The sequence below is a fragment of the Protomyctophum parallelum genome, assembly GCF_964188405.1.
Source record: "Protomyctophum parallelum genome assembly, chromosome: 4".
NCBI classification, from domain to species: Eukaryota; Metazoa; Chordata; class Actinopteri; order Myctophiformes; family Myctophidae; genus Protomyctophum; species Protomyctophum parallelum.
The window spans coordinates 3,709,585-3,723,031 of NC_139700.1; the positions used below are offsets into that span (position 1 = coordinate 3,709,585).

The 13,447-nt window shown below is 43.8% G+C and overlaps 1 protein-coding gene across 1 annotated transcript in view; it reads right to left on the reverse strand.

Moving 5' to 3' along the window:
• Positions 1 to 857: 857 nt before the first annotated feature.
• The window catches only part of siah1 (siah E3 ubiquitin protein ligase 1), a 29,353-nt gene continuing 16,763 nt past the window's right edge, over positions 858 to 13,447 (reverse strand). Inside the window, exons 2-5 of the mRNA XM_083763891.1 lie at positions 12,998 to 13,054; positions 6,029 to 6,210; positions 5,125 to 5,421; positions 858 to 3,524 (exon numbers count right to left, since the gene is read on the reverse strand). Coding sequence (XP_083620017.1) covers positions 3,153 to 3,524; positions 5,125 to 5,421; positions 6,029 to 6,210; positions 12,998 to 13,007 — 861 coding nt within the window. The 5' untranslated portion in view covers positions 13,008 to 13,054 and the 3' untranslated portion in view covers positions 858 to 3,152. The remainder of the gene's footprint in view (positions 3,525 to 5,124; positions 5,422 to 6,028; positions 6,211 to 12,997; positions 13,055 to 13,447) is intronic.

Genomic DNA, 13,447 nt, shown 5'->3' on the forward strand with positions numbered 1-13,447 from the left:
ACATTGAAATACAGTTAAGTCAAAAATAAACTTTTTCACCAAGCATCCCCAATTCTGGGAGGTAATGCCTTGAGCTATAGCATCATAATGTATAACAGATTCAATAACCTCTTTAAATACAAATACATTACTATATCCGAGGTAAGAGGCATAAATGAGGTGATCATAGGTCTCAAATTCTTACAAAACTAAACATTTGTAGCCATAAACCCACTGCAGGAGCCTCAACATATCTGCTGGTAAACTGTAAAATATCATATCTGGGGGAGAAAAAAAGTATGTATAATTAATAGCGGCATGGCATCCTTGTGGATCTGGGATGTCAACCGCCATTGAATCCAGAATAACATTAATGTAAAAAATAAATAATCTATATTGTATTTGGTGTGGTTTTGTGTTTTGTGTTTTTTTTTTAAACACAAGTTATAAACCAAAAGTGAACAAAAATCAAATTAAAATAAAACATTGGTTAGTAATTTCAATGGCCTAATAGCAGCATGCACAAGAAATTGGTATCAGTACAGTTTGTGAAAGACAGACACACATAGGCAGACATACGTTGTGACACACACACACACACACACACACACACACACACGCACACGCACACGCACACACGGATGGCTCGCCTCATAAGAGCCACACCATTTAACAAAAACAAAAGCATAACTTAAACAAACAAGATATTAGAATAACTTGTCATCACAATCAAGCTGGATCTTCCCCCAGCTAGAACATGGTGAAAAGGCTGTGATAAAAGTGCATTTTCAGACTTGGCCTACGGTAAATGTGTGTACTGGACTCTGTACAAACCAGCTTCAGACTAAGGCCTGAAAACAAAGCAATGGAGCATTGGCACCAGATATGAAAAAGATATTTATTTAATGACAATTAAAACAGAAAAATCACAAACATAAAAGAAAAACCCATAATAACGAAACGAAAGTGTAAAAATTTGTAAATTAGGGGCCATCTCACATCCACACCTACCCTTACAGTACAATAGTCTGTTTGAACCATAAGAATAATGATAATTATAATAATTCTACCGACAACAACAGTCAACCAACTAATAAAGAGCCACTGACACCAAAACTTTAGCCTGGCTGTAGCTTGGTTTTGGATATGAGACCGTAGAGAAACTGGGGCAGGGGCCAAAGTGATTTTTAAGGTTCCAAGTTCCGCTTACAGATGTACTGCAGGCCACGTATCCATAGGTGGTGAATCCTGGGTTCAGGGCAGGCTTCAGGGATACCTGTGGGTATAAATGGGGGCATGTGCCATGCGCAACATTCTAAATCCTACACGGGTTGTGCCATGCCCCGCTTCTGTACTGCGGGCTTCACCTAAATATATAACTAGACTGCGACGGAGACCCGCCGTCTCAAGCAAACTTGAGCCACGTCGAGACCCCACCGAGCGAGTTGCCGCGTCACGAAGTTCGCTTAGCCGACTCGGGGCCGTTCGAGTTGTGACTCGATAGGCAGAGACTGCCACTCAAAGTGGCTACTGGGCCAATCACTGCGCGTCCTAGCACAACCCGTGTAGGCTTTCGAGGGACACGTGCCATGCATATCTAACGTCCTGGGGGGCAGCTACCACTAACTGTAGATGTCAGTCCACTTCACTGACAGCCATTGGTTCAGGTAGCCTTAAAAAGGGGGTTTAATTTGACGTTTAATTTCATTCAAGGTTTTCTTAGAAAAAAAGAAAGAAACTTGAAGGGGGCCTCATGCATTATAAGGACAACCGTCACCGGAAGCAGCAATGTCCGTTACCGTTTTCAATGAGTCGAATACCGTTAAGAGTTTGTAGTTGAATTGGCTTGTTATAGGAGGAGGGCGGGGCGGTATCGGACGAATAAAAATATCAGCAACTTAAAAACCGTCTGGCGTGCACACAAAAGCCAGAGTAGAAATTAAAATGACCCTAGCGTAAATTTGTATTGTTGACCCATTTCTAAAATATCACAAAAATATCACAATATCTATCACATGGAACTATTTTTGGGCATAGTGATATGGACACATAACACACAGTTCTGTGTGATAGAGGGGTCAAAAATGAACGAAAGTTGCACTATATGGTAGAAATAGGTCAACAATACAAATGACGCTAGTTTTGTGAATTCATTAACTTTTAATGCGTGGCCCCCCAGTGCCCCCCACAAAATCAATTAATAGAGTTGCAACTACTATATTAATGGCAAGTATTTCATAGAGAGCTTTAGTCCCATTTCTCTACGGTCTCGGATCCTATCCGAAGACACCCATTTTCCTAGGCCGGTCGGTCTTCAGCTCCAAAGTGTAAAGTGAAACATTCAGTCCAGGAGGACTGATCGGTAAATGAGGTCTGTTGACACAAAGCAGAAGAAGGGGCGAGAGTTGGGAAGGCAAGCTAGCTTACAGACTAGCTACGTAGCAATTCTAGTTCAACAAGGTTGAACGAGGTCCAACTGCTCACTGGAAACCACGTGATCTCTTAGCAAAGACAGATGAGCTGTAGTGTCTGAATGTACCAGTATGTATGATGGAGGACACAGCAAGCAAGGGGGCGATGGAAAGAGACAGACACGAGAGAGAGAGAAAGAGAAAGAGAAAGAGAAAGAGAGAGAGAAAGAAAGAGAGAGAGAGAGAGAGAGAGAGAGAGAAGGTAAGTAAGAGCTGGAGTGTTAAGAGTTGAGAGACAGCTTGAAGAACAACAAAAAAAGTCAGAGTAAGTGAGAGAGATGGGAGACAGAGAGAATGTTTTATGCCAGCTATTTGACTAAACATCTGTTAAGTTTATCTGCATTTTTCTGACCAAAAGAGAGGGAGAGACTGCACGTGTGCATGTCTCTCATGAACGTGAGAGTCACCACCACTAACGTCCATGCGTGTCCGTCCAACCAACCATCCATCCATCCTAATCTCCATCTATCCATCCCACCCAGGCACCCCCGTGGCTGCCCAAATAGACAGTCCTGCTACACCTCGAGTCAGTCTGTCTCGGGGGGGTGGTGGTGGTGGTGGCGTGGCGGTGGTGCGCGGGGGGCTGAGGGAGAGGAGGACGCGGGATGCACATCGACTATGACCCCTTCAAAAGATCCTCCTTAATTCGGCCATTGTGTTTTTTTGATTCCCCCTGCACCCCCTTCAAAATCTTTTAAGTCCTTAGCACATGGAGATGGTCACATTGATGCCCAGGTTGCCGTTCTCAGCGAACAGCTGCGCGATGGACGTGTCGAACACCAGGCAGTCGCTGTTCATGATGGCCGTGGCGATGCCCTCGTGGATGGAGCGCGGCGTGGCCTCCCAGGTGAGCCGGCGCCGGTGGCCGTTGAGCTCCAGGCGGTAGGCGAAGTTCTCGGCCTGCTTGCGCGTGCCGATGAGCTGCACGATGGCGAAGAACTGCTGGTGGCCGTCGTACTTCTCCTGCTTCTCCAGCACCAGCATGAAGTGGAAGCCGAAGCACGACTGCATCATCACCCAGTCCACGGCGCCGGGCAGGTTGATGTCCGTGGCCAGGAACACGATGTCCTCGCCCTGAGACACACGAGGAAAGGTGTGTGTGAGAGAGAGACAGAAAACACTTAACTCCTATAGCGCCATTGCCGAAGACCATTGTCAATTGAAGCCTAATTTTGATACTGACGCTTAACGCCATTGCCGAAGATTAATGGCAATTGCACTTTTATAGTGCATTCGATCGATCGAGCCCTAATGCTACTTACGTTAGCCGGTTAGCTAGCTGTGTTGTTAGCACAGCACTGGATCGCCCATCTAAGATCTTCTTCGGCATAATAATCCATTCTATCCGTTTTTCAATCACCTGTATTCTCCTATTCCTTGTCCCAGATGGCATTTTGGTCAAAACAGCGTTTCTTTGACGGCACAGAGCCGGCGATGTGGAGCTCTCCAGTGCACCGGCATAGATCGATCATGTAAACAAAGCCTGTCTCGGCTCCGTCGAGCGTCCTAGGATAATCTACTTCCGGTAGACTTGAACTGTGGCTTTTCAAAATAAGAGCTCAAATTAAAGTTAATTATTTCCGACATACTATTGGTTTGACTGTCATTAGACCGACAACCTACCTCAAACCCCAACCTAACCATAACCGCAAGCACGGGAGCAGCACATGTTCGACCGCATGTCCGAACGTTGTTTCCGCATGTCGGCAATGTCGACATTTGGTGTGGCGGATCATTTAGACCTGAGGCCGTTGTTTAAATCCTAACAGTTTTCTGAAAAACCTGTTTCTATATAAGTGGGTCTCAAACTTGTTCATGTCAAGGACCCCCAGAATTATCTGCATTTGGCCATGTGAAAATAAAGATTTGCGCCACATTTTCACGATCTTTCAAAAATAGCAGATCTGCAAGCTCGTTCAATAGCTAAAGTATAACAAGATCCTTAAAACACCAAAAGGGGTCCCCGTCCTGAATGGGTTAATTCAATCTAGACAAAAGATGAGTGTACTTTCAGTTGTTGGATAGCATGGGATTCAAAGGGGCAAAATCGGCATTCAAATGTTTTCTTTTTTTATGTTCTTTTTTTTTTAAATCTTTTTTATAATTACCTGACTGCACTACCTGACTGTGCCACCGTGCTACCGCTCTTTTTATTTTTCTTCAAATTTTAACCCCTCGTGACGAGACCTGCTGCGCCTCTAATGCAATAGCCTGAAAGTACCCGAGCTTTTCTTGGCCGACGCCGGCTCCCTATCGGTTCACCAACCCAATTCTTTCATTCCTTAGTTTAAATCATTAATGACAACCTTTTTGGGAATGTTTGAATTTTCTTTGAAATAATAAAAAACATCACACCCGTGTGGGCGCTCTTATCATCGTACATCATCATGGCGTAAAATGACACAATGACATAAAATTCTCCATTCATTGTCAATGGGAATGTAATGTTTGTGTAAGACGAATATCTACACTAATAGCTGAATATATAGGAGAGGCTAGCTCCCCTCAAGCTGAATATATAGGAGAGGCTAGCTAGCTCCCCTCAAAAACAAAACATAGGGTGACAAAAAATTGAAAGGGACCCATAACAATTCATCCGTGACCCAACAAATGGGTGCCAGTGTTTAATGGGAACCACTGGTGTAGGACCAGCAGAGCCGAGCGGACCACTGACCTGCAGCGTTGTGATGGACTTGTGCTGGTGCATCAAGTGGGGCATGACGGCGTCCAGGGAGCCCTGCCACTTGCAGGACGCCCCGGGGCAGGGGCAGGAGTACGGCCGGAACTCGCACAGCTCCTCGTGCTCCGCCTTGTCGGTGTGCGGCAGGGTGACCTCGCAGCCCGAGTTGGCGTACTTGCAGGGGAAGAGGACAGAGTTGGCCACCTTCTCCATGGCCAGGTTCCTGATGGAGCCCAGCGGGCCTCTGCATGTCGGGCAGCAGGTGAGCTTGGGCCGACAGTTGGAGCAAACCTGGGTGGGGGGGTTAACAGATAATACAGGTTCAACATTTCCTACTTCTTTTTTTTGGTAGATAAAAAAAGCGTCATGTGATACAATGTATCTATTCCAAGTTAAACAAAAAAATCCTTCACCTTCAGATTATATATATATTGCTGACACCTGCCGTTGGAAATGAAACGGTATAGATTTCATTTTATTGATCGCTGGGGGGGGAGATATTCAATATGAGCTGGTCTTTGTACAGGTGGTGGCAGATCCTGTCGTGGGGGGGGGGTCACCTCACCTACTCTGCGCTAACACTGATGGAGGTCTCATCAAGTGACATATGACCACAGTGGCATTCACAGTGCCTCATCTCACTGTAATCTCTGCTCGCACCCTCTGCTATGTGCAACGTTTTTCCCATTTCGTTCGCACACACAGACACAGACACCAAGTAAATTGGCAACATTACAGGGAACTGAACAAGCTTTTAGATTTCTATCAAGAGTTTCAATAACATCCAGCAACACCCCAAAGCAACTGAAAAGAAAACTGAATTTCTTTGCAGTTGGAACACAGAAACTACTCATATTGTCATATGACTATAATTTTAACAGTTAACAATGTTACGTACCAGGTGCCCAGACTGGCACTGCAGGATGGGAGGCAGGACATAGTCGAAGCAGACAGGGCACTCAAACAGGCTGGCCAGGTCACTGTTGGAGGCCGTGGTGCCCGACAAGGTGGGCACGCGCTGGGAGGGGGGGCATTTGGAGGTTCCGGTGGGCAGCGCGGTGGCGGTCTGGCGACTCATTTCTGATCGAGGTGGAGAGAGAGGGCGGGGAAAAGGTCACGGTGAGGTTAGAGTTAGGCGGATTCCACAAATACATTCTATAATCAGTTGTTCTCACACAAAATGTTAGAAAGGATAGCAGATGTACATTAAGCTCGCAGTGCGGCACCAAGTGAGCTTTCAAAAATGTTAATAGCCTACGTAGGCTTCACATTTAAAAATATATATATATATATTTTTTATATTATAATTATATGCTCAAAATAGGGCTTGATTGCAAATCGATTTTGTGCTTAAATTATTAGATTATAGAACATTCAGTCAGTGTACTTTGTCTGCTTTTGGGATTAAGTGAATGTCTGATGCCACTGCCAGACAGAGGGGTGTCCTGATGACATTAAATCAGTGAGCGTATCAATGGATTTATCACACAAAGCAGAAAGCAGGCTGTAAATAGGTGAGCACTATCCAGAAAGCCACTAGCCAGAAACAAAAAAACTTCATACAAACAGAAAGAGTTAGTCTGGCTGGAAATTTCAAAACTTTGTTTGAAGAGCAGTCCTTTGTTACAGGAATGTGTTCTCTCAATAGCCGATAATGGCGGACATTATTAATTATTAAAGAACATATAACATAAAATGCAACATTTAAAAAAATGGTGCTGTTTTTTGTGCTTCCTCATGTATTTTCTATCCCCACAAATACACAATTTTAAACAATCAGGCTTTATCATCATATATGGGATTTTATGGAAATTGCTCTCAGAAACAGCTCAAATGATTTGGTCATATGCGTGATGTATAATTCCTCCCCCTCTTCAGTCTTCAGTTGCAAATTTGCATTTCCACTTTGTTTACAATGTCCGCCAAACAATGTCCGCCATTGGTGATTTTCCAAGCTGGCATGGAATGGAAACAAGCCTGGGTTTGTCTAGCACCAGTACTATGACTCAAATATTAAATAAGTTGCATATCAGCGCCCCCACCACCTCAGGACATTGTGTTACTGCAGCTAAAACAGAAAACAAAAGCCATGGACTGGTTATATCAGAGTGGTGATTGAGGCTCAAACCATTAGAAATAAGGTTGAGACACACACACACACACACACACACACACACACACACACACACACACACACACACACACACACACACACACACACACACACACACACACACACACACACACACACACACACACACACACACACACACACACACACACACACACACACACACACACACACACACACACACACGTTTTCCAACTCAACCTGTAAGGGTCATGTCATGCACACATAAATACTATGTATACAAAGTGTATACTTTATACAGGCTATGCTAGAATACAGTGGTTCCCAAACTGTGGTGCGTGCGTGCACCCCTTCTGGTGCATGAGCGCCTTCTAGAGGCATGAAAAGGCTAATGGTGGTGCTATGGGGTTTTATTATAAATATAATATTAACATATTATGCCAATATATGGCAAGTATATGCAGAATATACTTGGGGGGGGGGGGGGGGTGTCAGCTAGGTCAGGGGGTGCATGGTGAAGGAGGTTTGGGAACCGCTGCTATAGTACATTATGAAACAGCTGAAAAGTTAAGTGAACTCAGATGTGGTCGTGGTGTGATAAGTACAGACTATTGCACTCCTGTTTCCTATCGTGCCATGCAGTTGCCTAGGTAACATGTCTGTTGCTAGACCTGAGCAGAGAAGAGGAGTGAAAGAGGGAAGGCAGAGAAAGCACGTCTGAAGGTGCGTTCACTTCAAACCTGAATATATACATTTGTTTCCAGTCGCTTGAATCACTTCACTTTGGTCGTGCAGGTCAGCGTTGATTAAAAGAAAAGTCTCTTTGCTCACGTTGCACCTTCATTGGCTGTAGACAGTAGACTGCAGGCCTGGAATTTCATCCTTTTAGGGGCAAGGCCACTTGGTCTTTAGTGTGGTCAACTTTTTGAGGGCACAAGGCCGAGTGCCAGGGCATGAAGGCCATCAATTAAAACAATTAGTTTAGCTTAAAGGTTAAAGGTATATTCAGTGATTTCACTCAAAAAACCTTAGGTTTCGTTTTTGGCTGTGGGACCCAGCCTTTCGTCCAATCAGGATAGAGAGTCAAAAACGAAACCTAAGGTTTTTTTACCCCCAGGGGTTAACTGGGGACAGGGAGGAACTCCTTATATGGCCAGCACACTCTATAGTAGGGAGGATTATCACAACAAAACAAAAAAATAAGTGATATTTGAATTAAGTGAAATCACTGAATATACCTTTAAGGATGATTTCTTAAGGCGAACATTGGTTCAGAACAGTGCTTCTTAAAGAAATAATCACAGCTTTAAATAACAAAATATAAGTAGCTACTGATGTAAAATATATTGTAAACATGTTTTGGTCCCAGTCCAGAGATGAAAATCATAATGAAATGGTCTAGGACCCTGTCACCCTAGGCTAATTCATATACATTTAATTTGGGGGTCCTTGATATTCAAATGGCTGAGGATCACTGGGTTAAACTGAGTTAATTCACAGAAAATACAATGACAGCCTACATAACCTTTGAATAAGGGCTTGGTTTAGAAAAGCCTATATTTTGTGTTAAACTAATATATTGAATAACATGGCATTGTAGAGAGGTTAGTGACAGATGAGATAATTTCTCCATTGTGAGGCTGCAAGACTGAGGACTCTGGCGATAAGTCAACACATAAGTGAAAGTGCAGCTTCAGATCAGTTTTTTGTTCTTACCTGGAGTAAGTGTGTGCTGTGCACAGGGCCAGGGGAACAATTGTTTAATTATATCCATGATATTATTCTGTCGCTATCCATATTTTGCGACGCAAAAATAGGCTACATTTATGTAATAGGCTACATTTACGTTTGTTTTGGTGTGAGAGAGAGAGAGAGAGAGAGAGAGAGAGAGAGAGAGAGAGAGAGAGAGAGAGAGAGAGACATGACGAACAGCGGGGGAAGTTATTAAGGCAAAATAATCAAACCACTTGGCAAATGGCAACACAACTACAACACAGAAAATTGCGCAGGTGAAAAACTGTAAAATGAACTGCTGTGGGTGCCGGTCGGGGCACCACGGCGGCCACTGTGGCCGTCTGGGCATATACCTTTTCGAGGGGCACACGGCCAAAGAGAGGGGCAACGACGGCCATGGCCGCCGTGAAATTCCTGCCCTGGCAGACTGAAATTTAACTTTGGCAGCAAAAGGACCCGTTCGTTCACACAAGACGGTTCAATATATTTAACAAAATTCCTGCTTATAGGAGCAGCGAAATTAGTTTTGTCTTTGCAAAGGGGTTGTATAGTTTTTTCCACCATTGCAGAGTCCCGGCAGTTCAGTTGAATGGATGAATGAAACCAAACAGCGAAAACCTTTCCAGGGTTCCGGACAACATCAACGCTGATTAGCTGCCAGTTGTGGGGAAGCGGACGACGTTTCAGTTGCATTTTTCCAGCCGTGGCAAAGATACCAGGCGGCCGTTCACTTCGTTCCCGTCCGTTTCATTATGATTCCGCATCAGTTTGCGCAACTTTTCATCGACTTTGTATGTAATCGCGCTGCTTTAACTATCCAGGTTTGAACACAGCTCAAGGGAATGGAGACAAGAGAAATGAGAGAGGAATGACTAAAAGTCTAAAAACGGCATGGCCTCCCTATGTTAAAGGCTTTCAGACAATTTGCTAAATTAATTAGCAGTTACCGTGCTAACTGGTTTCATTGCGCTACATATAATGGCCTACATTTTAAAATGAAAACATTTCTTCAGTCTTACTGTAGCGCTACTATGCTAGGCTGAGCGTAGTGCAGTGTGCATTTATTAGCAGCACGAGCTGTGATTGGCATAGCAGCGTGAGCCTCGCTGTGAACAGTGATTGGTGTACTTTTGTGGTGGACAGATATATCACAAAAAGAAAATTGTCAGGAGAGAGAAGTAGAAAAGGAGATGCGAGAGATGAAAATGAATAGTTGAGAAGGCAGTGAGAGAGAAGTGAGAAGAACATCACACCCAACTCCGGCGCCAACTCCACTGGCTCCCCGTCTCATTTTGGACCTGAATACATCTATCCCTGCTAACCCATCAGTGCATTTAAATTCTAGCCCACATCACTCAGGACAGAGTGACGGTGGTATGTTTTTGTAAATATTGTGCTGGTTCTTGGCGACAACATAGTGAACCAACACCAGAATGGATAGAAAGAACGTCGGGCCCGGTCAGTTTAACCCATTCTGACCGGGCACCCATTTTGGTGTCAGCATCATGTTATGCTTTAGCTATTTAAAAATAGCAGATCTACAAGCTCATATCGCGCCACCGAGTGGCGCGATACGAGCTTGTAGGTCTGCTATTTTTGAAAAATTGAAGAGCGACTGACATTTTTAGAATCTGATCTCAGGTCAGAATGGGTTCATCAGACCAGTGTGTGTCCGGCGGAAACCTCGTATGAATCTGATCTCAGGTCAGAATGGGTTAAAAAAAGAACGTACAAAAGCACACCGGATAGTCATAAACAAGACTCATGCGCTGGCTGAGCAACTCAATGCAAGTGGATGGGAGTAGAAATCCGGTGACGTCTCTATTATTTATAACTCTATGGTCACAGTCATTTAGCTGCAGGCTAATGTAACTAGCCTAGCTTAACAAAGACTTGGTTTAAAAAAAAATGCAATCTCTCTCTCTCAAACTGTCATGATTCAAATAAAAAACAATAGCAGATCTACAAGCTCAAAACGTGACTGAGCAAAATAAAACTGCACGAAAGTGTGAAAGAAACTGTGGACACACTCAACTACATTTGCCATGGGTAGTAGCCAGGGGAGAGAGATGATGGAGAGAGAGAAATGCAAAGACGGCGATGTGGGGATCACACACAGCACGCTCTATGTCAAGTGTGATGTCAGACAGAGAGGATAGAGAGAATTGGCAGTGGCAGTGATGTAAATAGGTTTTCAATGTAATGGGTCCCGGGATGCACAGGTGGTCATTCAAATGAGTCCCAAAAAAAAATCAGTGGTGCAACTCTGTGTGGGGGTTCGCGGGGTGGGGCACAAGGCCAATTGCCAGGGCATGAAGGCCATCGATTAAAACAATGATTTTAAGTCCCCTTAGCTTAAAGGTTAAGGATGATTACTTTTTTTTTAATTTAAAGGCGAACATTGGTTCAGAATAGTGCTTCTTAAATAAATAATCACAGCTTTAAATAACAAAATATAAGTAGCTACTGTTGTAAAATATTGTAAACATGTCTGTAACATGGGGTCCCAGTGCAGAGATGAAAATCATAATGAAATGGCCTCTAGGACCCTGTCACCCTAGGCTAATTCATATACATTTAAATTGGGGGTCCTTGAAATTAAAATGGCTGAGGATCACTGGATTAAACTGAGTTAATTCACAGAAAATACAATGACAGACAGCCTACATTCATTTTTATAGCCCTATGTTTCTGTTCTGCCTTGTTTGTTTTTGTTCTGATATTGTCACAACTGTGATATGTTCCTTGTTTAAAAATTTCTTCTTTTGTTTATACTGTGCAAATTGTTCAGCACCTTCTAACTTTGTTTTGAAAGGTGCTTTATAAATAACATTTTACTCACTTACAGTACATAACTTTTGAATGAGGGCTTGGTTTAGAAAAGCCTATATTTTGTGCTAAAGTAATATATTGAATAACATATAAATGTAGATGTTAAGGCTAGACTGGCATAGCCTATATGGCATGGTGGGGCTGCAGTACTGAGGACTCTGGAGATAAGTCAAGTGTAAAAAGCATTTTGTACAATTGTGTGCTTATGAACATTTACCACGTTATGTCCGCATTGATACAGAAATTAATGATTATTAAGCGAGCGACGCGTTGTGTGCTCTGGTGCTTGGCTACTATAGCATTTGGCTAGCGACGCTGGCCACGGCTAATACGGACAATTTACTCTGTCAACTAACGTAGCAGATGATAGCGTGGTAAATGGTGGAGGAGTCCTACAGTCTATGCTGTTGCGTGGTGTTGTTTTGTGAGTTTATATCCATGAAGACGAGTCACGTTGGTCTTAACACACGGGCTCTGTGTGATAATAATCCTGAATCACCGCGCCAGCCGGGCCGAGTGTCAGTGAGTGAGAGCTGTCAGTGCATGCATGCGTGCATGGAGCGGAGGAGGAGGGAGGAGGCAAAATAATTAAACCATGGCAAATGGCAACACAACTACAATACAGACAATACAAGTCTGAGCGAGACGTTTGGGGAAGGTTACCGTAATGACTGGAAAATTGTGCAGAGGAAAAACGGTAAAATGAACTGCTGTGGGCCGCTCTGGTCAGAGTACAGTAGTGCATCCCATGGACGCCGAGGTTGATGGTGTAATGCGTCCCAAAACTATAAAGTGCGTTTTGGGACGCAAAATGCACCCTAGTTACATCACTGCAGTGGGCACACACAAATGCAGACAGAGTGGATACAGCCTTCCCTGTGTTTAGGAAGGAAGAGATGAACAGAGAAATAGAATAGAGAGAGAATGAGAGACAGAGGAAAGAGGTGGCAGTGGTGCATGTGTGTAATTGGTGCCATGTTAGTGGAATGTACGCAGGACGGCCCAGAATACACACACACACACACAGTGTACAGGGCAGGCTTTAGAATAGATAGTTTGTCAGCACCTGTGTCTAAATGATTATGTGTAGGCAAAGTACTGATAAACATAATAAACAGTAGTCACACACCAACAGTAGAGGGGAGGCTACATTCAGAACATGTTCTGATCCATGTCCATCACATATTGAGAAACGCATAAAGTACATACCTTCGTCCATAAGATTCACAAATGATGCTTTCTTCTTCCTTTGAAATGTTGGGACCTCTGAAAATGAGAGAGAGAGAGAGAGAGAGGCACAAGGTAAACGAACAGGAGTTTCAAAAACGATTCTGAGCAGCAGCAGTCAGCCTGGGAACGTGTTACCATGGAAACATCCAGACACAGCAGAGGTACGGTCAAATGCCTTTGAATCACTGAAGACAAAACACTAAGTGAGGGCCATACGTTTCATGTTATGTGAAACTAATCGGGCTCAAGGAACCATAGAATCGGGGCTCATGACCATCGTTTTCCATGTTTTTGGGGGCACTTACAAAAATATCAACTTGCAAGTTGCAAGACACAGACTGGGTTGCAACTTGCCAGGCCAGGACCCAGGGAAGCATTCATACTTAACTGCATACGGTTCAACTTTTCACATTTGTGGAACACAGAAGG